This window comes from Triturus cristatus, chromosome 7, assembly GCF_964204655.1.
Source record: "Triturus cristatus chromosome 7, aTriCri1.1, whole genome shotgun sequence".
NCBI classification, from domain to species: domain Eukaryota; kingdom Metazoa; phylum Chordata; class Amphibia; order Caudata; family Salamandridae; genus Triturus; species Triturus cristatus.
Window position 1 is genome coordinate 531,046,509 of NC_140590.1, and position 27,630 is coordinate 531,074,138.

General features: G+C 46.0%; 1 protein-coding gene across 1 annotated transcript in view; it reads left to right on the top strand.

Annotated features, from left to right (window-relative positions):
* Positions 1-27,630, top strand: part of ST6GALNAC2 (ST6 N-acetylgalactosaminide alpha-2,6-sialyltransferase 2) — a 237,284-nt gene that overhangs the window by 191,272 nt on the left and 18,382 nt on the right. The window contains exons 5-6 of the mRNA XM_085616909.1: positions 9,671-9,833; positions 23,155-23,293. Of these exons, the coding sequence (XP_085473035.1) occupies positions 9,671-9,833; positions 23,155-23,293 (302 nt within the window). The remainder of the gene's footprint in view (positions 1-9,670; positions 9,834-23,154; positions 23,294-27,630) is intronic.

Sequence of the window (27,630 nt, forward strand, 5' to 3'; positions counted from 1 at the left end):
CGAGAGAACGCGCACTGCCCGTCATTCTGCAGTCTCCAGTATCCGATGCAGGGGGCGTTGGGGGACGCGTTTCAGTTGAGTTGGAGCTCAAGACTCCTTTACGCGTTTCCTCCCATACCCTTGATTCCTCGGGTTCTGAGGAAGATTCGCCAAGACCGGGCCCAAGTCATATTGGTCGCCCCGGATTGGCCAAGAAGGGTGTGGTATACAGATCTTCTCCACCTCTCCTCGTGCCCTCCGCTCCGTCTCCCTCTGAGGGCAGACCTCCTCTCGCAGTCGGAGGGGCAGGTTCTACACCCCCACCTCCAGAGCTTACACCTTCATGCCTGGAGATTGAACGGGGCAACCTGAGTTCCTTCTCTCTCCCACCTGATGTGGTGGACGTTATTTTATCGGCCAGGCGACACTCCACCAAGTCCATATACTCTTACAGGTGGTCTAAGTTTGTAAAGTGGTGTGGGGAGAGGTCCATTGACCCTTTAAAGGCTCATCTTTCTGATGTGCTTCAGTTTGCTCTTTCCTTGGCTCAGCAGGGCTGTGCTGTGGCCACGGTCAAGGGCTACCTTTCGGCCTTATCGGCATTTCTGTGCCTTCCAGATCAGCCTTCGTTATTTAAATCTCCGGTTGTTCTGAGGTTCATCAAGGGCCTTACAAACATGTTTCCTCCTACTCCATTTGTAATGCCTCAGTGGGACCTTAATCTTGTCTTAACCTTTTTAATGGGGTCCCCTTTTGAGCCTCTTCATAATTGTCCTTTGAGGCTGTTGTCCTTTAAGGTGGTTTTTCTTGTCGCCATAACCTCGGCAAGGAGGGTAAGTGAGCTTCAAGCTCTTAGTTCCAAACCTCCTTTTCTTACCTTACATGCTGAAAGGATGGTTCTCAGGACCAGGGCTGCTTTCCTGCCAAAAGTTGTTACTCCTTTCCATTTGGGGCAGTCTATTACCCTCCCTGTTTTCTATCCACCCCCTCATCCTTCCAAAGAAGAAGAAAGACTCCATCGCCTTGACCCGAAGAGGGCTATGAGTTTTTATTTGGACAGGACCAAGGACTTTCGTATTGATGACCAGCTTTTTATTGGCTACGTTGGTCGTTCTAAAGGTAAAGCGGTGCACAAGCGCACGCTGTCAAGATGGATTATACTGACCATCAAGATCTGCTACGCCCTGGCTGGTAAGACTCCTCCTGAGGGTATTCGTGCTCACTCTACTAGAGCTAAGTCTTCAACATCTGCTCTGGCCCGGGGTGTTCCTGTGGCAGATATTTGTAAGGCCGCGACTTGGGCCTCCCTCCATACTTTCGCAAAGCATTATTGCTTGGACTCTGAGATGAGGAGGGAGGGCCACTTCGCGCGCTCTGTCTTGCAAGACTTTCTGGTATAGAAAGGTGGACACCCTCCTCCGGGAGTGGGGACTGCTGTGGGAATCTATTCACAAGGTGAGGAATCCACTGGCAGATGTATCCATCAGAAGAACAAGTTACTTACCTTCGGTAACGCTTTTTCTGGTGGATACAGTATCTGCCTGTGGATTCCTCACCGACCCACCCGCCTCCCCGTTGTCCACCTTTTGTATACTATGAAATAGGTCTTGTTTGAAATGCTTATATTTTCTCTTGTACATTTGTAGGTAATGCTTGTTTGATTAGCATTCCTTTGTTTTGTATGCTATGTATATGTATTGGTTTTTCTATATACTGTGTATACTTGGGTTTGTCGTTGGTTCACCTGTTCGCCTCGAAGGCACGGAAAAAATGGGTGGAACTGACGTCATCACGCCGACGTGGGCTTCTTATGGCTCCGATGACGTCGTACGGAGTCGCGTGCGGAGCCGATGTATTGTGACGTCGCCCACGTCGACGTGGAATGCTGGGGAAGAAAAGTTCCGTGGAATGCTGGCGCAGGGGATATTCACAAGGTGAGGAATCCACAGGCAGATACTGTATCCACCAGAAAAAGCGTTACCGAAGGTAAGTAACTTGTTCGTCTGGGACTGCTTTAAAATAAAGCAGTTTTTTACAAAAAATGCAGCCCGTTTTCCTTAAAGGAAAATGGGATGCATTTAAAAAAGAAACAAATGAAACGTTTTGGTTTCATTTTTTAACGACAGGCAGTGGTCCCTGGGACCACTGCCTGCCCTTAAAAAATATTTTCCCCTGCGTTTGCAAAGGGGAAGGGGTCTTTCCTTTTGGGACCCCATTATCACCCTCCTGAAGAGGGTGGTAATTTGCAAGTGTTTTGCGCCCGCAATTGCGGACACAAAACATTCTTACATAGGGTTGCGCTCACTATTGGGAAGGGAACGTCTCTTCCGAATAGCGTGTCGCAAAACCCTATTTTGCGTGTCCCAAGAAATTGCGACTCTCAAAATAGGGTTTGTAAATTCCCCATGCTTTTTTTGCAAGCGCCCGTTTGCGCATGCAAAATTGGTTGAACATCTGGCCCTAAATGATAATGCCCCTGACTTCCAGCACAAAGACATTTCCTCCTTCCACCTAATGCCGCAGTAAAATCCTTTGAGATCTGGGTGAGTCCTAAAACTACCATATGGACTGAGAATTATGGAACATCAGTGACCAAATAAACTAAAGTTTAGATCTAGATAAGCAGCAGGCCACTTTGCACTCATGAAAATGATAGTTTTACCCAATTTACTCTGTCAATACCCCCATTCCGCTAACTAGGCAAATCATTCAGAATCTGAAGTCCCTCCTTAATAAATTGGTATGGACAGTCAAATAATACCAACTCAAGTGGGAAACATTGACACTTCACACTAATAGAGTGGTTTCATGGCCTCAGACTTTGAACTATACTATTTCTGCGCATGGGCACACTTTAGCCTCCTTTGGTTCCATCCGCAGACATACATGCCCCATCTGGCTGTTGAGGGAACCCTGGGAGGCTTCTTCCCACTGGCATTGCAAATATGCAGGAGCAGCTCCATCAGCTCACGGACATTTACTTGTACAATTGCACTCTCGAGGCTTGGGAAAAATTAAAAGCCAGCGCTGGATTTACTCTACTCGCCAGGCATCTCCTTGGTGGGACACCGGGCTAACAAAGCACAGAGGGAAAAGCAGCAACACAAGTATCCTAATTCAAACTCGCCACTTTGGGCACACTATATAACAAATGCAAGCTCATTCCACTTTTCACAAGCATTGGCAAAGCCAATAAGTCTTGCCTATTTAAGATCTGTTGGCTTTACCAATGTATTTTAGCTATGTTATACACTACTGTGGCTGCTGTTCAGCATGGCTAAATGTTGGTAGCTTAGAGGAGAGTGGAGTGGATTGTCAGAGTGTGGAGTCTCTTAAAGTGTCGTGGAGTGTTGTACAGTGGGGTATCATAGAGTGGAGTAGAATGTTGTGCAATGGCATAGAATGTAGTGGAGTAGAGTGTCATAGAGTGGAGTGTTATAGATTGGAGTGGAGTGTGGTGTAGTGGCATTAGTGGGGTAGAGTTGTGGCGTGGCATAGAGTGCAGTGTCTTATAGTGGAGTAAAGTGGCGTATAGTGGAGTGGCATAGAGAGGAGTAGAGTGTCATGAAATGGAGTGTCATCAAGTAGAGTTGCATAGAGTGGGGTGGAGTAGAGTGGCACAGAGTGCTGTAAAATGGAGTGGTTTGAAGTAGTGTCATAGAGTGGCGTGTCCTAGAGTGGCATAGAGTGGTGTAAAATGTTGTTGAGTGTCGTAGAGTGTCATAGAGAGTTGTAGAGTGGCATAGAGTACAGTGGAGTGACATAGAGTGCAGTAGTGTAGAGTAAAGTGGTGTAGAGTGTGGTAGTATATAGTTGAGTAGAGTGTCTTGAAGTGGAGTGTCAGAGTAGAGTAGAGTGGAGTACAGTAGCAGAGAGAGGAGTGGTATAGACCGGAGTGGCAGAGTGGAGTGTCGTATAGTGGAGAAGTGCAGAGTGGAGTGATGTAGAGTGAAGCAGCATAGAGTGTTGTGGAGTTGAGTGTTGTGAAGTGGCTTAGAGTGCTGTGGAGAGGCATGAAGTGGTGTAGAGTGGTGTAGAGTTTGTGGAGTTGCGTAGAATGGGGTAGCATAGATTGTCATAAAGTGGAGTGGAGAAAGTGTTGTAGAGGGGAGTAATGCAGATTGGAATAGTGTGTCCTAGAGTGAAGTGTCCTAGAGTGGAGTGGTGTAGAATGTCAGAGTAGAGGGGTGTGGAGTGGAATAGATTAAAGTTTCGTAGAGTAGAGTAGAGTGTTGTGGAGTGGCGTAGAATGAGGTAGTGCCATAGAGTAGAGTGGAGTGTCATGGAGTGGTACAAGGTAGCGTAGAGTAGTGTAGTGTTGTAAAGTGGAATAGAGTGGAGTAGTGTGTTGTGCAGTGTCATGGTGTTGAGTTGTGGCGTGGGATGGAGTGGAATAGTGTCCTAGAGGGGAGTGGTGTAGAGTGTCATAGAATGGCATTAGAGTGGAGTTGTGGAGTAGAATGTCATTTAGTGGAGTATGCATGGTGTAGTAGCGCACTGCCATTTCAGACAACACATTTTCAACTAAAATTATCACAACATTTGCATAGACATACATTTTAACTGATAAAATTATACAGTGCACAAACGTGTGTGGAAATTGGCATCACCTAATGTATTGTGTTGTTTTGATTGTATTAAAATTTGCCCCTACCACACTTCAGAACTTTTTTTTTTTAACTGCTTCATTTGTGCTATTTCCATTCTGACATATTCTGAAACATTTGTACACTTGATTTACTGCCATTTAAATGTTGTTGTGTGCTAGAATTTGTTTTACATCCAACAGCATCTCTTCCCCTTTTCCCCCCCAAGAACCCAGCTAGGTTGTCACATAAATCATCTCACTTTCCAGCCAGAGAGAGAAAAGTAAACTCCAATCTCCCTCGGAAGACAAAACTTAACATTCAACCACTGTCTTTGAATGCACAGAAAATGTGGCAGGACAAAAACGCAGCTTATAGGCCTTTTTGTTGCTCATTCACTTCTGAACTCCAGCTTGGTTGTTTGGGTGTTCTTCAGCACCCTCAAACTCCTACTTCCAGCACATATGGCATGGGCTTGAAGCTGAGGAAGAATATTGTTAAGTTAATGCTATTAGTAAAGAGCACTGACCAAAATAAACAGGCTGGGTGACGGAACATTGCTCCTCACAGGCATGTGAGATTGAGTATGTGGATAGTGTCCTAGATAAGCAGAATCAGTAAAGCAGAAAGATGGGAGGCAAGAAATGAAATAAACGTATAGAGCGCAAACAATTGCCCAAAGGCGTCAAGGCGCTGATAGCGATTAGTTTTAGGAAGAAGGAGAGCGGGAAGAAGATATAAAGCCCCGAACACAGCAGTTAGATATTGAAAATCCAAATTTTTAAGGCCTTAAGAAATGGAATCTGGGCTTGAAGACTAGAAATGGAAAGGAAAAGAATTCCAAAGCTTGGATGCCACCACCGAAAAGACTGTGCCTCCCCATCTTGATTTTCGATACTTAGGAACAGTTGAAGGATTTCTTCTTCAGGATTGCAACTGTCTGGGGGAAGGGGATATCGTTGGAATGTGTTTTTAAGTCCTCCAGGTCTGATGTTTTGGAAAGCCTTGTGAATGACACGAAGAGCCTTAAAAATGATTTGTTTGTTCACAGGCAGCCAGTGACGCTTCCGAATCCCTGCCGAGACTTTATTGCAATTGAGGAACATCAAGAATCAGTCTAGCTGCCGCATTCTGGACCAGCTGCAGTTTAGCTAGTATAGTATCTTTGATATGCAGGTAAAGAGCATTGCACTAATCCAGCCTGGATATATAATAAGTGCCAAGGCCACTTGTTTACACACCCTTTCCCGGGAGGACAGTGTTAGTAACCCAAAAACGGGTCAAACCTGTCTGGTTGACCTGCCTGTCAAAAGATACATTTTTGTTGACCAATACTCCAAGGTTTTTAGCGAAGTCGGTTGGAGTGGGACAAGCCCCCAGCCTATCTGGCCACCACATAGGTTCATATGGATGGTTGTCTGCTAAAGATGAGGACCTCCATCTTGTCTCCATTAAATCTTTGCTTTTTCATCCATGTGGCCACAACCTGGATACAGTTTTTGAAATTGGTAGCAATTGCCTCTGTGTCCTTAGTGATAGACACAAAAATGTGTGTGTCATCTGTATAGGATAAAGCTTGGAGCCCAAAAGACCTTCTAAATTCTGCCTATGGGGAGACATACAAGTTGAATAATGTAGGACTTGGGAGGAGCCCTGAGGAACCCCACATGGCAGAGTTAAGTCTCCGAACAGAACTGATTCCCCATAACTCTCTGAGACCTTTCATTCGGAAAAGATGCCAAGAGCTTCAGCACTAAGTCTGCGACCCTCAGTTCCTACAGCCAGTCAATAAGCAGGGCGGGGAGAGAGCAGGAATGGTGTCAAAGGCTGCAGATAAGTCCAAAAGGATCAAAGCCGCAGCCTGCACTGCATCCACCATGAAACGGATATTGTTGACTGCTAATATTAATGCAGTGTCCATGCCATGGTTACTCCTGAATCCAAACTGAGAGCCATGCAGCAGTTGATGTTGTTTCAAGTAGGTCATCTGCTGGGCATTCAGGTGTTTCTCTAGAATTTTAGTAGGTACAGGCAGCAAAGAAATAGACTAATAGTTTTTTAGATTGTCAGGGTCCAGATTAGGCTTTTTACGAAGGGGCTTGACAACAGCCTTTTTCCCAAGTTGAGGTAAGCACCCAGAAGTAATGGCTTTATTCAAGTTCCAGTGACATGGGAAACCATGATATTAGCTCCCAGTTGCAAGACTTTGGGTGAACAGGGTTCAAGAAACTTTTTCAAAGAATTAAGGCATGTGAACCGCCATGATAACGTTTACTGCTGTGATATACAAGGGAGACAACTGAAAACACATAAACGTTTGTCGAGTGCCTCATGAAAAAGAAAATTACGAGTTCCCAGAGAGCGAGTACTCTTGGAAGAATACAAGGAGCTAGTCAGAGAGCATGTCCTCAGTATGTCTTTACAGCTAGACCGCTCTGCTGTCTGGTAGGCTTCGATCTAAAGATCAAACTCCATATTTTTCTATAATACAAACTCTATGTAGCCAGCAGAATGCTGATGTCCTCCTTTCCTCGAAAGCCCTCCAGTTTTCAGCCACTGAAACCAGTTTTTTGCTGCCAAGACACCAAGGCGGTTGTTTACCATATTATACAGCTCCATGCAAGAAGTAGCTCAGATTCAGTCCCCTAAATCCAGAGACAAATGGAATTCTGAAATGCAAATCTGACTGTCTGAAAAGGAATGTGACTTCTGCTGCTAAAAAATTAGGATACTTGCAAAATGAACAGATGATGGACTAAATGCTGATTTCATCAAACATTTCCCCCCAGTTGCAGATCTGGGTTAAATCCATTGTTCTTTTGCACACCACGCCATTCCAGTTCAGACCCAGCCATATGCAAATCTGTCTTGACCCTGTTCCCAACGGGAGCAATCCAGCCCGAACTGCCAGGCCGGGGTTTCCCTGAACCAGAAACAAGCATCCTGAGACCTGTTTTGGAGTAACACCCCTCAAAAGTCAGGCTAAGTTGAATCTGGTGGCGTAGCGAGCACAGACCCACGTCTGGGCATACCCTTGGCGACAAATACAAAAAGAACATGATGTACAGAATGCTGAATTAATCAAACATTCACCCCCAGTCACAGATCTGGACTAAATCCATTGGTTTTTTTGAACGCCACGCCAACTAGGATACTGATATCGAATAGCAGATTTTGGAGAATACACTTGTGCCATCTACACAGCTAATACCACATCCCCAAGAGCATGTTGAATGCGGCCATAGAGACGGTGGTAACTGGCAATGCTGTGGTCAAGACGCAGTTGATTTCTCACACTTAGTTTGATTGTGTCCTAGAATACATCACTATTGGCAAAAAGTTACCCTTTATAAAATGGTGTGCAGGAAAGTACTCCTAGACCTGAAATTTGCACTACTGAGATATATAAAATGAATGCCAAACCAAGCAAGAAATGTATAACCCTGGTGCTGCTTCTGGCAAAAAGGGAGGTGGCCAGACACAGGGGCATAACACAAGCCGCTGCTCCGCAGGGATTCCGACCCCTTCAGGAGCCCACTTAACCCTTCAAGGGAGCCCCCACTCAGACCAAGATCAGTAAATATCTATGTGCTATGGGAGATTCAGTGGCCCCTCCTTACATTCTGCAAGTGGTCCCCATTGTGGGTAGAAGAGCAGGGATGTGTCAAAGTTTTTCTTTTTGATTGAGGTGGAATATAGTGAATTTCCCAACTCTGTTTATCTAACATTACCACAAATATTGCCTGCAGCAAGCACAACTGCCCTTGGTAACCCACCCTCAACAGTACATTCTAAGCACCATGTCTTAAAAAGTTCAAAGTTGCTTGACTCAGAAATGTGGCCTTTTTTTTTTTTTTCTACTGCCCAATTCGTAAATGGTTGTCACTTTTTTATTTTGGTGCCCAGGCCTCTTTTCGGTCCGAGTCCTACACTGCCTTCACAGAAACAAATTGGATACTGCTAGAGGGTTAAAAAGCACCCAGTGAAGCCCCAGTCAAAGAGTGTACAAGACCAAACTAAGTGGAAAAGTTGGCTCAATGGTTAGAGCGGCAGACCTCGATGCAGAGCACTGGTCCGGGACCAGGGTTCTATTCCCGTCACGGCAGGGTCTCGGGCTATAAATTCCGTGGACCGGATATTCTCGCCTCAGTGCCTATTCTAATCATGGGTCCCACGCTGCAACTCTGGGCAATAGCTTGCTTAATCTCCACAACGGCCCCAACAGCGCTGGGATGCCTGGCCTCACCATGGGGGTGCCCAGGAGTGGACACCTCACATGGAAAGCCAGGAAGGGTTCCTTCAGCGGTATGAGTACAGCGCTGAGATACCCGTAGTGGTGATCGGCGCTATATAAATACCTATACATTTACATTTACATACATTCACATTTACATATAATGTTTACACCAGTTGGTGGAAAACAAGGGGATCCCACTGCTTATCTCACATTAAGGGATCTCAGTTAATCTTACCTTCTGCCTTGGGCTATGTGGGGGCAGCATTGTGCCTCTTTAACCTAGTGGAGGGTAGCCGGCCACTCTCCACTTGCCTCCAGAAAAAGGTGAATGTCTTTGCAAAAATTCGAGTTTTAAATAGATGTATGCAGCAGGCACATAACCCATTCAAGTATCATTCCAATTGAAAATGTAAACTGGTGCCAGGCTCGGACTGGGACTTAAAATATGCCCAGGCACTAAAATAAGTGCCCCACACCAGCAAAGCATATAGAAAAAAAAAAAGTGGTAAGATGAGGGAAATCCACAGTAAAAACTGTCCCACCTGGCAATAAAACCGACCCACAATGGCTAAAAAAAACGTCCGTACTCTGGTCTGTTGGAGCAGCCCATCGGGTACTGCCCGCCATGATTGCTGCCACCCCTAAATACTTATTTTCCCAGGATATTTTGAAAAGCACACAGGTGGTCACTTTACAAGTTTCACTTGTTAACATCTGCCCTCTTATTGGCTACTTGAGTGTTTCAAATCATAATGAAATGCTGAACGGAATGTTTGAGTGTGCACTTTCTGCTCATCATGCATATGGCCCTGCCATGTTTTTGCAACAAATTGCTGCAACATAACGCTTTCTCCCCATTTATTTTCAGTTGTCTCCTCCACCCTGAAGCTTCTGAACCATTCTGCCAACAGCTGGATGTTTGACGCTAAACCACAGGCCGGGTGCGTGCGTTGTGCTGTAGTCGGGAACGGGGGCATCCTGAATGGGTCGCGACAGGGCAAAGCCATAGATGCCCATGACTTTGTGTTCAGGTATGAGAAAGGAAATCGCTAACTTTGTTCAAGCATTCTAGTTGTGACTACCCATTTTGGGACATTACTTGCTTTCCTTCCTTGTGACCCCCCCACCCCACCCCCCACCTGCCAGCCCTGAATTATTAGCCTGTAGCACTTTACTTTGCAGGTCTTGCAGATTATTTTTCCATTGCAGGTTTGGGTTCACAAATCCAAGGCTACCAAGTGCTGTGGACTAAAAATCCCAACTGCATATGTCAAATGTCATACCAACACCAGAGAAGCAGTAATGGCTCCAAATGCCGCACAAGTGACTATTACACCAAAGTAGATAAATGGTATACATTCACCCTTAGGGCCCTACTGCCTAAAGCCCCTCTTTGAAATAACCACAAAAAACATACCACAGGGGAGCATACAAAATCTAAATAAATGCAAAATATCAAAAATGCCTGGTCCAAATTTAGTCATTGTATACATCAGTTATTTATTTAGACCATTAAGGCCACCAAAGCCAGATATGTGTGAAGTAAATCTTTATTCTTTCAAACAATATATTGTGAATTCTAAGCCCAGTCAAAGCATTTCGTCCTTTCATCAGAACTACATCAGATATTACAAGAGTCTATTCGTGGAAGGATTCTATATTGATAACACACTGTCCCTCCAAAATATGAGCAATTCTTTCATATCCAGGTGCAATAAGTATTTTCCAATGTAGTCTGAGGGAGCTGTATCCACAATAAAGTATGATTGCTGGTACACTCTGAGATCACCCCTTACCAGAACATCTCTGGGCTCTCCTGGTGCAATGCTAAAAACCGTGGGGCACCCTCAGCTGACTTGCTGACTATGAAGCACAATCCATGCAAGAACACGTTGTGAATGAGCAGACTAGCACAGCTTAAGAAGCAGTCTGAGAACCTCTGCCTATTTAATAGAGGTAAGATTTACAAATGAAACAGTTCAGCACTTCTCAGAACAACAGATTATTATACTGGCCACATTTTTCACCTTTAGAATAAGGATGGGTGTCAAACTCTGCTCCGCCAGCTGAGTTTGCGGAGTTTAACCAACTCCGCGCTCTACTGGGAAAGGAGAGTTTAGCAAAAATTCCAATTCCGTGGCATGGCGGCGTTTGCCCCTGTCACCCACCCCTAGGAGGCCATGGCGGCTTACCTGGTATGTTCTCTGCCGTACCCGGGCTGTCCTCCTCCTGAGTCCTGGCTGTCTCCTCTCCCCGTCGGTGCAAAACCCCTATGCTGTACATTTTGGGAGGACTGCAGATGCACGCACGCATGTGCCCGCATGCTCAGTCCTCCCCAGATGTGTACATCTAGGGGTTTGGCACCAATAAGGAGAGGAGACAGCCAGGAGGAGGACAGCCCGGGCACTGCAGAGAACACACCAGGTAAGCCAAGCAGGTGGCAATCTGGGGGTCAGGCACCCTCCAGGTCTGCTGCCTGTATGCAAGTTAGAGCACAGTGGAGGTACACTGAGTTTTTAGGTAACTCTGTGGAATTCCGCACTGTGGCCCTCTGCCCACCCTTACTTTAGAACCTGGGCTGGACTGGGAACTAAAAGCAGACCTCCCAAAAACACTTGTCACATTTAGTAGAGCTAGGAACAGGTAGTGAGCATGCCTGGTCCTCTCTAGGGTTTTACCTGGGAGGATTTAGCAGTGTGAATCTTTTCTGGATTCACAAGCTTTACATTACTATGCCATATAGTCATAGAGTCTGGAACACTCCCCTTTTACAGTAGTCTCTCCCTTCTTTTTTCTTTTTCCTCCTTTTTTTTTTTTGTTTTTTTTGTTTGGTTGTGGGGCATCGAGGTACCACACCATTTGGTGCTTAGTCCAGCCTGTCCTGATGTCAGATGCACTCCCCAGAAGTCTCCTTTCGTGGTCGCAATCTTAAGATTTTTTTCCCCCGCTATTTGGTCTGGAAGTATCGCTGAAGCTCTCCAATTATCGAAGGAAAAGAGAGAAAAAAAGAGAAATCATCGTGAAATTTCGAAAATCCGAGAAGGTCATCATGATAGTAGAAGGAAGAGAATCCTTTCCGAAGAGTTCCACCAACTTCCACAAAACAAATGAAGAAAGTGGAACGTGCGTCGAACAAAAGACTGAGTAGGAAGAATGCATGGACAGTGGTACTGCTGCTCGCGTGAGATAGAGAATACATCTTTCCATTTTTGCCCAGAGTGCCACCACAAGTTTGCAGAGGACCAACCACCAGGTGTGCAATCTTTGACTGCAGAAAGATCACAACTCCAACTTGTGAGGCCTGCAAAGAAGATGCTGAGTACCTGAGAAAAGCAAAGGCAAGCACACTACACCATGCTGGAGCAGAAGGAAACAGACGTCGGACTATCAAGCAGGGAGGAGGATAATGCTGCCAAAGAGGCTGAAGAAGAGTGCTCGGATGCCGCGAGAGAGATCATCGACATTGAGCGCAATGCAGGACATCGAAGGAGAAGTGCACTCGGGTAACCCTGAAAAAGTTGGGAGAAGTCAAGCTGAAAGTGTTGGATTCTAGATCACAAAAGACTGCCTCTGTGCCAAATGTTTTGAAGACTGAAGACAATTTAAGGCAAAAGGATCCATTCGGGTCCCAAACAAAGAGTACTGCAGATGGCAGGGTCTCAAAGACACTGACGTCAAAAGACGATCGAAGTTGAGAGAAAAGCAAGAAGATGGCAATACAGCCAACAGCAGCCAAAACTTCGATGCTACAGAAAAGAGCAGTAAATACACTCGGTACCAAAGAACGCACTCTCAAATATAAGTGCAAAAGAAGATGGATAGAGGCTAAAATGGCCGCAATCCTTCAATAGAAGAATGACTTTGATGCCTCCCTCCAGGAATTCTGAATAAGGTAAAGCTTTTGATGGAATCGCACAGGAGGAGAAAGACTTGGGGAGGCAGGCAGGAGGGCTGAAACCCCCAGAGACACCAGAGCCACAAGAAGAGGAGGAACAAGAACTCCTCCATGAAGAAGGTAATCCAGTGTCACAGGGCCTGTTCCAGGATGTCGAAGGGTCCGAAAGCACAGAGGACCAATGCAGGACCTCAAGGCAGATTTAACTGAGGGACGTGTGGACACCTATCAAGGCCATCGCCCCAGATGACATCACCATGTATATCCAACTGGTAGAAATGGCGACCGAGCAGTATGGAGTTTATCTGGATGAAGAAAAATCACAAAAATGTTTTCTACTGGAAACTCTCCCACCCTCTGAGAGTAAGATACAATTCCTGCCAATGCTTCCAAGCATCTTAGATGAGGGAAGAGAGGCCTTCAAAGAACTGGCAACCTGCAGGTCAGTGACACCCCTGGGTCAAGAAGAAGCATAAGCATTCTTCTAAAGACCCAGCATACATTCAGGGCGATGCGGTGACGGACTCCATCAATGCAGTGGTTGACTCGATCATTGTAGCCACTGCCAAGAAAAAAGCCAATGTTCCAACCACCTCCGGGTCACCACCTGAAAAGGAGAGGAAAAGGATGGAAAAGGTGGGAATAAAGTTTGAGAGCGAGAGCTGCAACACACTTTTGTATTGCAAACTCGAACGCCCTGCTCAATAGGTACGCCCATCAGCTCTGGGAGGAGATGACCATGATGATGAAGCACCTGCCTGAACAATACCAAAAGAGAATTCAAGAACGATGGTTAGACCAAAATTATCGATTCCCCCCTCTCAATGGTGAACATCTTTTTGGAAGTACAGTAGACGAAACACTGCAGCAAATCAAAAAAGACACAGCAAAGTCGATAGATGCCCTATAGCTTGGGGCAGCAGAGAAGGGGAACCACCCCTACTGGAAGGCCAGTGGGAAGTGGAAGTTTGCAAATCATCACAACACATCAAGCCTGCCAACACATCAGCCAGGCATAAACACCGGCACAACAGTGACAATTTCAGGCACTACAGAGACAACCCTTTCAATGGAAAGTGCGAGGCAAAGGAGAGCTGTCAAGAGGGGAGGCAGCAACAAACAAGTGACTCACTAAAAATGGACTTTCATCCATCCACACAAAACACCTGTGGTAGGGGGAGCATAGGAGGCTTCTTCCAGGGGTGGAGGGACTTTACATCGGATAAAGGGATTTGCGACATCATCCAACACAGCTATAATATAGAACTGAAAAAACACCGACTAACTAGCGGCCCAAATCACACCACCCACATGAAGTAAGAAAAGACCTAGCTCCAACCAGCTCAATGAGGAGGTCTCCGCAGTCCGCATGGGCTGTGGGGGCCTGTGTTACGTCCCTGGGCAACCATAGACTTATACGATGCTCATCTACACATTGCAAGGAATCACAGGCACAAGAAGTTCTTGTGCTTCATATTACACAAAACACACTACCTTTTGACATAAAATCAGCTCCCAGAGTATTCACAAAGTTTCTAGAGGCCATAGCCACTCACCTGAGAAGAAAGGAACTACATGTGTACCCTTTCTAAGACGATTGGTTGGTGTGAACAAATTCTGCTCACAAGTGCAGAAACCGCATGAGAACAGTGATGACGACCCTCCACAGTTTGGGGTTCACAATAAACATGGAGAAGTCTTTTCCCACTCCAAAATAGGAGAATCTCCTCTTGGGAGCAAAAATAAACCCAGTACAGGTGAAGGCATTTACATGTGAGAAAAGAGTTCTGGCTATAACACAAGAAGCTCTCCGTTACCAGAAAGGTCGATCTCTGACAGTGAGTGCTGTGGGGAAATTACTAGGAATGATGGCTTTCTGCATACCACTAATACCACATGTGAGGCTACACACAAGATGATTAAGGATGGGTCCAAAGCCAATGGTCACAGGTGACAAAGAACTGTGAAGATCTAGTAGTTGTCACGCAGAGAGTGCAGGAGGAAATGAGTTGATGGAACAGAACAAATGACAGGAAGACCTATATGACGCCAACAGTGAGCATCACCACGGACGCCTCACGTATTGGATGGGGAGCTCATATGGAGAAACTTGACATCAGTGGGGTATGGACATCAAAGGAAGCAGTACAACTCACAAATCTACTGGAGTTACGGACAGTGTTCCCAGCCTTAAAATCATTTCAGAAGCAATTGTGGAAGAAATCAATGCAAATCCAAATAGACAATACAACATCGATGTTCTACTTCAACAAGCGAGGGGAAACCAAATCCTTTCCCCTCTCAAGACTAGCATAAAAGATATGGAGATGGGCCATCCAGAGCCAGATAACCATAACAGTTATACATCTACCAGGAGTAGGCAACTTGGAAGTAGACAATCTGAGCAGGCAAGCATCTGCCTCAAACAAGTGGGATCTGAAACTGAAGGTTATAGGGAAGATTTGCAAATGTTGGGGAACACCAGAAATAGACCTGTTCGTAACACCAGAAAATGCAAAATCCAAATACTTCGCATCCAGACACCCATACACCCACTCCCTAGGGAATGCACTGTCAATAAACTGGTCGGGGAAGTTTGCTTACGCTTTTCGCCTGAACCCACTACTCTCAATGGTGATCAACAAATGCAGGTGAGGCTCATACACACGCTCCCCAGCGGGCAAGACAAACTTGGTTACTGGGATCTGCTAGAGATGCCACACAATGTACTGAAACCGCCAGTGTCACAAGACCTGCTTTCCATGTAGGGAGGAAAGGTTCTTCACCCTGAATCAAACGCACTGAGTCTAACGGCATGGCTCATGGAAACATAGAACTTGGTCACTTGGGACTGCCAGAGATAGCGATTGCAGGTTTCAGGGAAGCAAAAAGACCAAGAACTAGGAAATGGAACCAAGCCAAATGGGTAAGATACATGCAGTGGTGAAAGAGATCTGGTCTGTTTCAGGTCAAGACACGTAAAACCAAAGTCATCAGATATCTAACACATCTGTTAGGGAAAAAACCAACTTGTGCTTCTATCAAAGTACATCTGGCAGTAATAGTGGCCTACACTAGGGGATGGATATGGAGAAGCTTCTTCACTGCACCAGTGATCAGAAGGTTTCTGGAGGGGGCAAAAAGAATAGTGCCAATGAGTGCACCTACACCCACATGGAACCTTAACGTTGTACTGACTCAATTGATGAAAGAAGCTTTTGAACCACTCCACAAGGCCACCTTGAAATTCATCACACTAAAAACTGTGTTTCTACTTGCTATGACGTTGCTCCGCAGAATTAGCAAGCTTCAATCACTCACTATACTGAAACCTTACATTGCAAATACACAAAGACAGAGCAGTCATGAGGACTGACCCCCACGTACTCTCTCAAGTCATATCCTGCATTAAAAAAACTATCCAGATACCACAAATTTTCAAAGAGCCAAAGACTAAAGCAGCAAGAGCATAACACATTGGATGCCTGCAGTGCGATAAGGTGTTACTTGGAAAAAAAGTCTGTCAGGAAAGGGAAACAACTCTTCATATCATTCACAGGCAAAAACAAAGGAGAACCAGTTACCAAGAATACCATTGCAAGATGGATAAATCGGACAATTCAAAAGTGCCACATAAAAGCTGGCATACAGCTAGAGACAAAACTAAAAGCACACTCAACAAGACTGAAAGGAGCTACAATTGCCTTCCAGGACAATTTTCCAATTAATGACATATGTATGGGAGCCACGTGGTTGTCAGTACGCATGTTGAGAAAACATACTGCATTGATGTACAGGTGAACAGAGGCACAAGTGGGACAGATCATACTGAAACATCTGTTTACCAGGGCAACCACATTACCAGCCCAGCCACCACAATGAAAAATGCTACAAAGTCAATGCACAGCATGTGGTTCCAGAAAATATTCACGCTACAAAACGAAATGGTTACTTACCTCTAGGAGTAGTTTTGCAGCTTGAAAAAGTTTCTTGATTTGCATGTGACCCACCCTCCTCCCCAGGAAATCAGGAGAGACAATTAAACAGGGACAAAGAAAGAGTGCAGACAAAGGCAAACACACAACTGTAAAAAAAAAAAATAAAACCATCCGAAGATGGCGACCACGAAAGGAGACTTCTTGGGAAGTGAGTCCGACGTCAGGAGAGGCTGGACTAAGCACCAAATGGTGAGGTACGTCAACGCCCAACAACAACAGAAAATAAATAGAGGAGAGACTGCTTTACAAGGGGAGAGGTTCGTACCCAACCACTAGATGGCAGAATAATGCACAGCATGTGAAACCAGAACATTTTTCAAGATGCAAAACGACTCCTAAAGGTAACTAACCATTTACATTCCCGCCTGCCAACCTCCAAGAAAAGTTTGAAAAAATTGAAAACAAATGGTGCATTTTGCTGCACAATTTCTCTTATATTGGCTAAAGGTGGTTTTATAGGCAGTTCAAGGAGAACTAATGTGGTATTGTAGGTTATGAGGGACAGGGGTTCTTGGTCCTAGGGCTGGTTCATGTTGATTATTTCTGGTGGGTTATTGATCTAACATACCTCGGAGTGGCAATATCTAGTAGGTGACCTGTATGGTCATGGTCACCGGTGGTCATGTTGTCCCAGCACACATTGCCAAGCCATTTCCAATAGTTTTCTCCAATATGTAAAGCTTCATTGCTTTGACTGTTTCCGATTTGTTACCCATATGTACAGCTACATTGCTTACCTAGGCAACCTGGCTTTCACGTTCTTCAGTTTCTGTACAAATGTCACCCAAGGCTGCAGTGTCATTATGTCACGGGGACAGCTATGGACGGCACAGTATGTACTGGAACTTAAGAGCGTAGAAAGGCAAGTGGCACCAAAAGTGCACACACTCTGCCCTTTCTCTCTCTTCAGCAGGCATCATCACTAAACACCCGTGGCTTATGCATCCGAGCCTCCAGAAAACAATGAACCAACGACACACATGCTCATCAGTGGCCAATGGGTGTGGACAGGAGGTGGGAGTTCTTTCAGGGCTGACTGCTGATGGTCAGTCAGTTCTGACGTGAAAGCAAGTACCTGGCTGCAACCTGCTGGGTGCACGCGTGGTCTAGAGGCATGAACCCCTATTTGGCTGGTAAAACAAAAACGCACAAGAGCACTTACTATAGTACGCTGTTATTTTTTTGCATACAGGATTTTCAACATTTAAATTTAAACTATATTAGCCCAATTAATGGCCAGGTGCTCACCTGTGCCACTACAAAAGCTCTTTATTAACCATCCGAACTTCCATAACGTGTGTGTTTTCACCCATTTCAGCATGAGTTCAGTTGAGTCAGGGGAGTCGTTGGAGTAGACGAGGGGAGGATTCAGCTTTGAAGGGATTCCACTTATAGTTGGGTATCGTCGATATATTGATGTATATTGATTTCATTGTTTCTGAGCACAGAGCCCAGTGGTTCTATGTACAGGTTAATTAGGTGGGAGGTGTGGATTGCCCTTTGTGGTGCACTACATTTTACAGTTAGTTTTTGATGTGTAAGAGGCCATTATGACAAAGTGGGATTTTGATTTTGTGATGGATCAGAATCCGTCTAGCATTTTGTCGTCTTTGTCCATCCAGAATAAAAGGATGAAACCAATAAATTGTTTACAAACTGGCTATCTTTTGAGCAAAAAGCTTACCTTTGTTGTTGTATGCATGTGAGGTAATTGTGCATCGCCCCAGTGCTCGCACCTTATCAGGCCACATAAGAACAGTATATGGAAATGCAAGAATACCTTAAAGAAAGAGGGAAAAGTTGAATTATGGGAGTACACTGTACCATAGCATTACTTGCTCTGTAGATAATCATCATGGACAATGTACTATGAACAAACACTTTTTATTGACTAACCTATTAAACAGAAAGTAAAAACAATCATAATTACCAAGTTCCTGCCTTAACTGGATCATGGCTCGTCTTTTCTCTAAATGTCAGGTTTTTTTCTCTCGTTTTTTTTCCCCCTATCAATTGTTGGATGTTATTGTGTAGGATTCTCTGCCTTACTTATTAAGTAACGTTTTGTCTTACCTTTTTAAGTTATATTTTGCTTGCATTTATGTACAATCTTATTAGTTCAACATGTTCGCCTCTCTTACCTTAACGTTTCCCTACTTTGTTCCCCATTCCATTACTGTGAAGAGCTCTGATACCCTTCGGGGTCTTGTTCGCGCTATACAAAACTTTTAAATAAATAAACCTTGGGAAAAGGCAATGGTAATTACGAGTAGACAATAGCTTTATACATGCAGTGGCGTTATGCAAAATAATGCCCCCTCTGTAGTATGTGATGAGAGGCCTCTAAGTCTCCTATATCTCACAGATATACATGGGCCTTGGGCTGAATGTGGGCCCCCTGAAAGGCTGGGGGCCCCTTGGAGGGTTGGGGGCCTCTCTACTCCGTAGGACTGCAGGAGCCTATGTTACGCCCCTGTATACACGGTCTCTATGGGGCCCAGTGTGCTTAGATCTACATAGGCAGACTACATCCTCCTCGGAGACCTGAACTGCCACCTCGAGAACAACAACGACAGCAACTCCACCACCCTGATCGACAACCTCGGATTCAGACACCTCGTCACAACGCTCACCCACTCCGCCGGGCACACGCTTGACCCCATCTTCTCCGCAAGCACCCACGTCACCTTTAGCCACGCCACCGAACTCTACTGGAGCGACCATCGCTGAATCCACTTCTCCTTCCAGAAACCCACCACCGCACTCAACGGAGCTGGAGCACAGTCACCGAAGACCAGCTAAACACCGGCCTCGCCCGAAGCCCACCTTCTGACCCCACCGACCCCAACCACAGAAAATGGATTGACGACTGCGCCAACATTCTCGCCCCGATCAAAAAATCCTCCAACAGACACACAGACCGGAAAGCTAGCTGGTTCACCGCCGACCTCCAGGCCTCCAAGCAGACTTGCTGAAAGCTCGAGAAGAAATGGCACCACGAACAGACACCGGACAGCTATGCAGCCCTCAAGCACGCCATCTGCAGGCACCATCACCTCATCCGAACTGCCAAAAGGACCTCCTTCAAAGACCGCCTCGACAACAACGTACACAACAGTAAAGAGCTCTTCAACATCGTGAAGGAACTCGCCAACACCAACGACATCCCACCATCGCAAGACCTGTGCGACTCCCTAGCCACCTTCTTCCATCGCAAGATCGCAGACACCCACGACCGCTTCAATTACCATACCCCCCGGACACCCACCAACACCTCCGCACCAACCCACTGCTCACCTGGACCCACATAGATGACGACACCACCAAAATCATGAACACCATCAACTCCGGCTCTCTCTCAGACCCATACCCGCACCACATCTTCAACAAAGCTAGCGCCACCATCTCACCCCATCTCCGCAAGATCATCAACATCTCCTTCGATACCGTGACCTTCCCAGAGAGCTGGAAGCACGTCGAGATCAACGCCTTACTCAAAAAACCCAAGGCGGACCCGAGGAACCTCAAGAACTTGCGGCCCATCTCCCTACTCCCGTTCCCGGCAAAGGTCATCAAAAAGAGCGTCAACAGACAACTAACCCGCTACCTCGAGGAGAACAACATCCTGGACCTGTCCCAGTCCGGGTTCTGCAGCAACCACAGTACCGAAACTGCCCTCATCATCGCCGCCACCGATGACATCAGGGCTCTGCTGGACAAAGGAGAAACCGCGGCCCTCATCCTCCTGGACCTCTCAGCCGCCTTTTACACTGTTTGCCACCACACTCTACGCACACGCCTCCACAACGCAGGGATCCCAGACAAGGCCCTGGAATGGACCACCTCCTTCCTCTCAGGCAGAACCCAGAGTGTCCCCCTCCCGCCATTCCGATCCAAAGCATCTAAGATCTGCGGTGTACTCAAAGGATCATCCCTCATCCCGACACTGTTCAACATCTACATGGCACCGCTCACCCACATAGCCCGATCACCCGACCTCAACATCATCTCCTATGCTGACGACACCCAGCTGATCCTCTCCCTCACCAAGGACCCCTCCACCGCTAAAACTAACCTCCACGAAGGAATGAAGGCTGTCGCCGAATGGATGAAGGACAGCTGACTGAAACTGAGCTCGGAGAAGACTGAGGTCCTCATCCTCTGCTCCATCCCCTCCGCCTGGGACGACTCCTGGTGGCCGACCACTCTGGGAACAGCACCGACCCCCACCGACCACGCACGCAACCTGGGGTTTATCCTCGACTCAGCACTCTCCATGACCAAGCAAGTCAACGCCGTCTCATCCGCCTGCTTTAACACCCTCCACTTGCTCCGCAAGATCTACAGATGGCTTCCCACCGAAACCAGATGGACAGTCACCCAGGCCCTCGTCAGCAGCAGGTTGGACTACAGCAACGCCCTCTACGCAGGAGCCTCTACCAAACTCCTGAAATGACTACAACAAATACGGAATGCCTCTGCACGCCTCATCCTCGACATCCCTCGCCACAGCCACATCACACCCCACCTGAGAGTCCTGCACTGGCTCCTCGTCAACAAGAGGATCACCTTCAAGCTCCTCACTCACACACACAAGGCACTTCACAACATACCACATACCTCAACAGACGACTCACCTTCTACCCCCGAACCTCCAGCTCCGCTCCGCCGACCTCGCCACCATCCCCCGCATCTGAAGAGCAACCTCCGGCAGCAGATCGTTCTCCCACCTCGCCGCCAAGACCTGGAACACCCTCCCCATCCACCTGCAGCAGACCCAGGACCTGCTAACCTTCAGGAGGGTGGGGGCCGGTTTTGCAGAGGTGGGGGACAGTTTTAGTTATTGGGGGCCGGTTTTGTAGCAGTGCTGCAATATCGGCCCCCAGTAACAAAAGTAGCAAACAAGTGTTTTCAGCCTCCTGGGACCAGGCAGTTCTTCCCCAGGGGCTGGTCCAAGAACATTTCCAGGGCTGCTTTGGGTCACCAGTCCGAGCCTGCAGATGACAGTAAGGCCTCCTGGGCACTGATGGTAGGTAGTAGTTTGAGTCGGAGTGTAGGCAGTGATAGAATGAGAGAACAAGCTGGCCATCAGAAAAACGATAAGGAAAGACTTCCGGTTGAAGTTCTGCAGCAATCTGCAAGTAAATGAGAATGCAGCACAACAATCTGGAAAGAAATCTATTCTCCATAGAATAATCCGAATGAAAACAGTTCAGCAGTCACTTGAAGTCTTTTTTTTCTTTGAGTGAGATGGGCAAAGAGGTCCCACTACACACTCCCTGGTGAGCTGGAGGAAAACACTTAGTCTGTGACCTCCTCTGGATGTCAGCTAAAGCACATTGGTGGCATACTCATCAGCAGGACAATGGATGCATATAACTGTGATTCTCATCTCACTGCAGCCACTGGGAGCTCCTGTGCCTCCCAGAATGGTACTTTGGGACTGGTAGCACGAAGTGGACCTCCAGGCTTACATAGGGTCAGCTCACCTTATAATTTACCTTCTCAAACAGGATTAGAGAGACACCCCCTGTTTTCAGGGCCGATACACCCTTCTGATCTCCTGGTAACAGTCAGCAGAGGCAGTCAGGTCACTGGTTCTCTTGTCTAATGAGGTTGATGACCCTACTAAGACAATTTCTCTATGTGGGTGGTTGTGTTTTGGATGATACAGGTGATAGCAGGGAATGTCAGGACATCCGGAGCCAAGCAGGGCCTGCTGTCCTCTACCCTTTCCATGTAGATTGCTTCTCTTTACTGCAGCCTGCTCTGGATCTAGGACTCGCAGGCTTCAGGTAGTTCTCCTACCTGACAAGGGAGTGATTCTGACAGCCAACAGTCTTCAAAGCATTGCAGTTGGAGTTGTACCATAGCACAGGCCAACATTTACCAGGTGCATAGGCTGATGTCCTTATTCCTGGGAGACACCGCTCACTAGTCTTTGAAGTATCTCAGGACAAAACATAAAGAGATGTGCTGCCAAAGAGCAGATGGAAACCACACACTGGTGCATTTGTATAGAGCAGATAGTGAAGACCTCTCAAAAAGGTTGGCACACCCAGGGGACGAACAAAAACATCCCATGCAGAGATCTCCTGTGTGAGTAGTGTAAACCATATTTTATTTAACATTCTTTTATTTGTAGTTTTGAATTACAGAGTATAAAGGTAGACCTTAAAGTGCCTGAATGGAAAGTAAAACCACTGACTTCTGATCTACTTGCATCTCATGTGGGCAACTTGATATATCGGTTGAGAGTCTACTGGATGCCCTAATCTGCACAGTCAGAAATGTTTTGGGCGTGGACATTTCACTGACAAAGGTGAGAAGGTACTCCAGACTTAATGTGTCACCATTAGATGAAGGCATACATTTAAAATGCTGCTCTTGCTCTTTACAACACCTGCTTTCAATATTCAGTGCCTCTTCCTAGCAATCCTTCACTTATTTTTGTTTCAGGTTGAATGGAGCAGTGACTGAGGGTTTTGAGGAGGATGTTGGCACCAAGACCTCCTTTTATGGATTCACAGTGAACACCATGAAGAACTCCCTGGTAGCCTATGAAGTGTATGGATTCAAGAAAGTACCACAGAGCAAGGTATGGTAAAGTTGGTGTACATTCTGCTGGGATTTTGTACAGCGATACTTAGTAATGGGAGATGTGAAATTACCATATCCAACCTGCTTGGCAGGTCCTTCAGAACCATGACTTAGTGCTAAAATGGGTGAATATTGTGTCAGTATTCACACTTACTCACATTAGGAGTTTGGTACAAATTACACCCACTTCTATGTTCATATGAACAACTACCACGAGGATGAGTTCATTTATAATAACGAACACAATCACAAGCAGTAATAAAATGTGCAATATGAGCACAAAACCATTTGTACACAAAAAATTGCATAGGGGCCATATTACAGAAAGTGCCCCAGGGGCGCAGTGGGCATTTGCACCCACTTTGTGCACCCCCAGAGGACTTTGGTATTACTGAGCCACAGACGCTTGTGTGTCCCCTTCTTTAATACCGATACGCTCGCGCACATGAAGCCTAGCACAATCTGCAGGGGGCATTCCCTCATTTGCATGTGTGTGTGATCCATGCAACTGAGGGAATGCCTTTGTCTCTGCGCCCACGCCGTATTACAGACCGGCACAAAAACAAAGAAGCTGTCATGAGGCGCACACTGACAGTGCACCATCTAAAAGGTGGAGCACTGACCATGCGCCCGCTGATGGCAGCCCTCTGCAGCGGGTAAAGGGGGTTCTATGGACCCCCCAGAAATCCCATTTGCATGCTGGTGCAGTCACTGATTGCACACACCTGGAAGGATATCTCTAATCCCCATTCAAATTGCAGGCAGGTTGCCGCCTGCACAGTAAAACACGGAGCGGCTTCAAAGCAGCTGCTCCATATTTCACTTGAATGCGCTGCCCCCCAGGGCTGCACGAGTTCACGGCTGTCCTGGGGGCAGCACACTCTCTGTATTAGGGCGCACTTTCCCTCTTTTAAGGAGCACCAAATCGTAATCCGGGAAAGGCGCCCTATACATTATAGGGCACCTGATGCACATAACACCTGTGGCACATATCAAATGTTATTTGCACTGGGGGGTATTTGAGCTGAATATTAACACCTATGTCAAAATATGAATGTTAGCACGTTGGCCTTTCGGCTGAAAAGCCAGGACTGGTGGTTTGTCATTTAAACTGGGATTTCCTCTATATGTGGGCATACTGGTCTCAACATCTTTCCCTCTGCATGCAACAGATTCTGTGCCAACAAGGTGGTGGATGACTCTTCTTTACACATCCGCCATCCAAACTTTATTGTACCCCTTAGACCTCTCTCATGTGCAACCTTTATGTTGCATCCATACTCTGCCATCTTCAGCCAGGAGAAACAGCAGCCTTTAACTGTCCAAAATATATTGGACACATCTTTGGTCCAACCATGCAGTTTGATTTTTATATCACTAATTTTGACTTCTTATCGGACTTCTCTTACTGCTTATGTTGGGATACCTCAACTCTTGCTCACAAGGTCTTCTCATTAGTGTGCAAATCCCCCCTTCCTCTATGAAAGGCCAATAAAGACTCAAATCTGAACAAATCTCCCTCCCGTGAGTAACCTGCCCTGAGCAACAGTCTTAAAGTTGATAATGCAAAGTTTCAGCAATGCCTATTTTTCATTCATTGAACAGTTAACCCTTCCAACAAATTCATTTTCCTGTGGGTGATAACGGGAAAAGTGATATGTATGATATTGTGGTCGCCCTATACTTTCGTCTGAAGAGACAAACTGGTTTCTTGTAAATCCCATCTGAAGAAAACATTCTTCATAAAAGATGTCACCGCGTGGATAGCTCAGTGGTTGATAAACTGAACACAGGGCACTTAGTGAGCTAATATGTATCCACATAGAATATTAGCGAACTGGTAACACTTTGAAAACTTGCAAAGTATACGACTCCATTTACATAACGGGCCCACCGGTAGGCCTAAAGCATGCCACCACCTGCAAAGTAGTCTAGACCACCAGAACTGTTTCGTCATGGCTCTCTTGGTCGAGGAAACTAGCTTCTTGATTAACGAAGCACTAGTACTAGGGATGGGGAAGGAGGGTGCTGGCAGTGAGCGTATGTATCACCCCTGAAATGAAATTCTACTTATTAAAAAGTTTTCACTCAGTTCGAAAATGCGATCTCTTACATATAACTGCCCTCACTAATACTGAGTAGTTTATGAAAATCATGTCTCTGCTACAAATTCAGACTTGCTAACACAGATGTTCTGCAAGGTAACAACCAGATCCTCTGCACTTCCCTCTCGTGAACCGACCTTGCTTACCATGCAGATGTAAATTCTTGCACCCAGGGAAAATATTCTTGCTTCTAAGCATGTCAAGAACATCATAGCTCTGTTCTAGCAGTGTTAATGAAATCAAAGCCAAGCAAATAGGACCCATCTAGGCTCCCTTTGGTTCCAATCCCACCTCAAACATTTGCTGATCCATTTAATACAAAAGTGTGTATTCCACATCATCTGTGAGTGAGCCACTGCTTCCTGCTCTATAACTGAATAGATGTGTTCCAATGAGCACAATGACTGGGAAGAATAAGTGATGGTGCAATAGCTTATTCAGTATGCAGTTATCATACTGCATTGAGCATGAGCAAATGGTGTATTGGTGTCAAGAGTGTTGTGGGGTACACACAATGCATTCTTACCCAGTGTCAAAACTCATCAGTTATTCAATGTTCTATGGCATTTCACATCTTTGCTTTAATGAGCTGTCAGGTGTTCCATTAACCCTGACAAATGATGCACACACTTAGAGTAGAATTCAAATAAAGTCGTGAAATACAAGATTTGGTCACGGCCCTGTGGAATGGATGTCTTCTCCGTTGTCTATCCAATAGTCCCCTTTGATCTCGTTCCATTGTGTAAAATGATGCGCTTAATGGGTTCCATTTGTTCTTGAAAAAAGCAACACTTCACATGTTTTCACAATCACTCCCCCTTCATAAAACCCAGTCAGACACTGCTCAGTCAAAGAATGTGTGTTTTGACATCTTTGGTGAAGACCATGCTATGATTATGGAAACACATGACGTCCTTGGAGCTTACAAATTGGTAATGCAGTACCCTCAGAAATGATGCCTTTATTGAGGTTATGCAAAGTCATTTGTGTAAATTGGTTGCCAAAGAAACCAGTCCAAATTGCAGTCTGGTGAATAGATATGTGCCCTCAGGATTTTAAAAGCTGTAAAGAGCCTGGAAGGTGGATGCCAAACAGTTTCAAGGTACGCTAAACGTGGATCGAGGTTAAAAGAACACACATTGCACTGAGGCAGGGGCTATCAGTGCAACAGTGCAATGGCTGCCAATTCTCTTCAGCATTTGCATTATTAATACACAGGGCCACACATGTCTGTTACAACTCTCTCCTGGAGAATTGCACTAACTCACGCTAATGTTATCACTTACTCCTAATCACTCGCAAACTGCTGTCATTGCTCCCCCCTCCCGATTTGTTGGGCTCGCTCACCTCTCCAATGCTCTCCCCCAGTGGCGCTGGATCAGTCACAGAGGTCGTCATATGCGCCTGGAGTATGTGGCTCTCTCCATGTTTACTAAACGATGCAGGTTATTTCACGACCCCATTTCAGGATGTAAATGTGTTTGTGAGCATGCATGAACTGCTCAAGCAGGTTGACATGAATCATAATAAACATGCAGAATGGACATGGGCCTGGACTTGGCACCAGAAAATGAAAGGCACCGTGAACTCGCAAGCTGTGCCAAATAAACTGTTGGCAACATACTAGCTAAACAACTGGACCTGCAAAAGAAAGTCAAAGGCAAAGAAGCATTTATTGAACAAAAATATATATTATGGTATGTAGACGCTTATCAGGAGACCCATATAGGCAGAGGGGTACCTAAAGAGGCAGACCTAAGACAACTGAAGGGTACGTTATGACAGAGAAAACACCCTGTGCAGTACAGCACTTGAATTCCTCCCTTACCCACCACAGCTGACAAACCATCCAACAGGATTCTAGATCTCCACTAACACTTCACTAGCAGCTCCACTGTTCTAATTGCTGTAGAGTGAATACATTGTACTGAATGGAAAGAAATCAAACACATGTACAAAGCATAGCCCCTCTAGTGAATGAAAAGGTACTCAATTGTTATTCAGCTTTTCAGAGCTCCTTGTTCCCCCATACCATGAGTCAAATACAGGGCTGTCTCACCCACTGGAAAGGGAACTGCTCCTTCACTGACACATCCCAGTGACAGCCTCGCCTCACCCGGTATAATCTCCCTTTGTGCAAACCTGTGTCTATTCCCACTTCTCACCCACCTGGCACTCTACAGCCTTACCACTCAACATCTGGACATATTACTCTTGTACATTATCCACC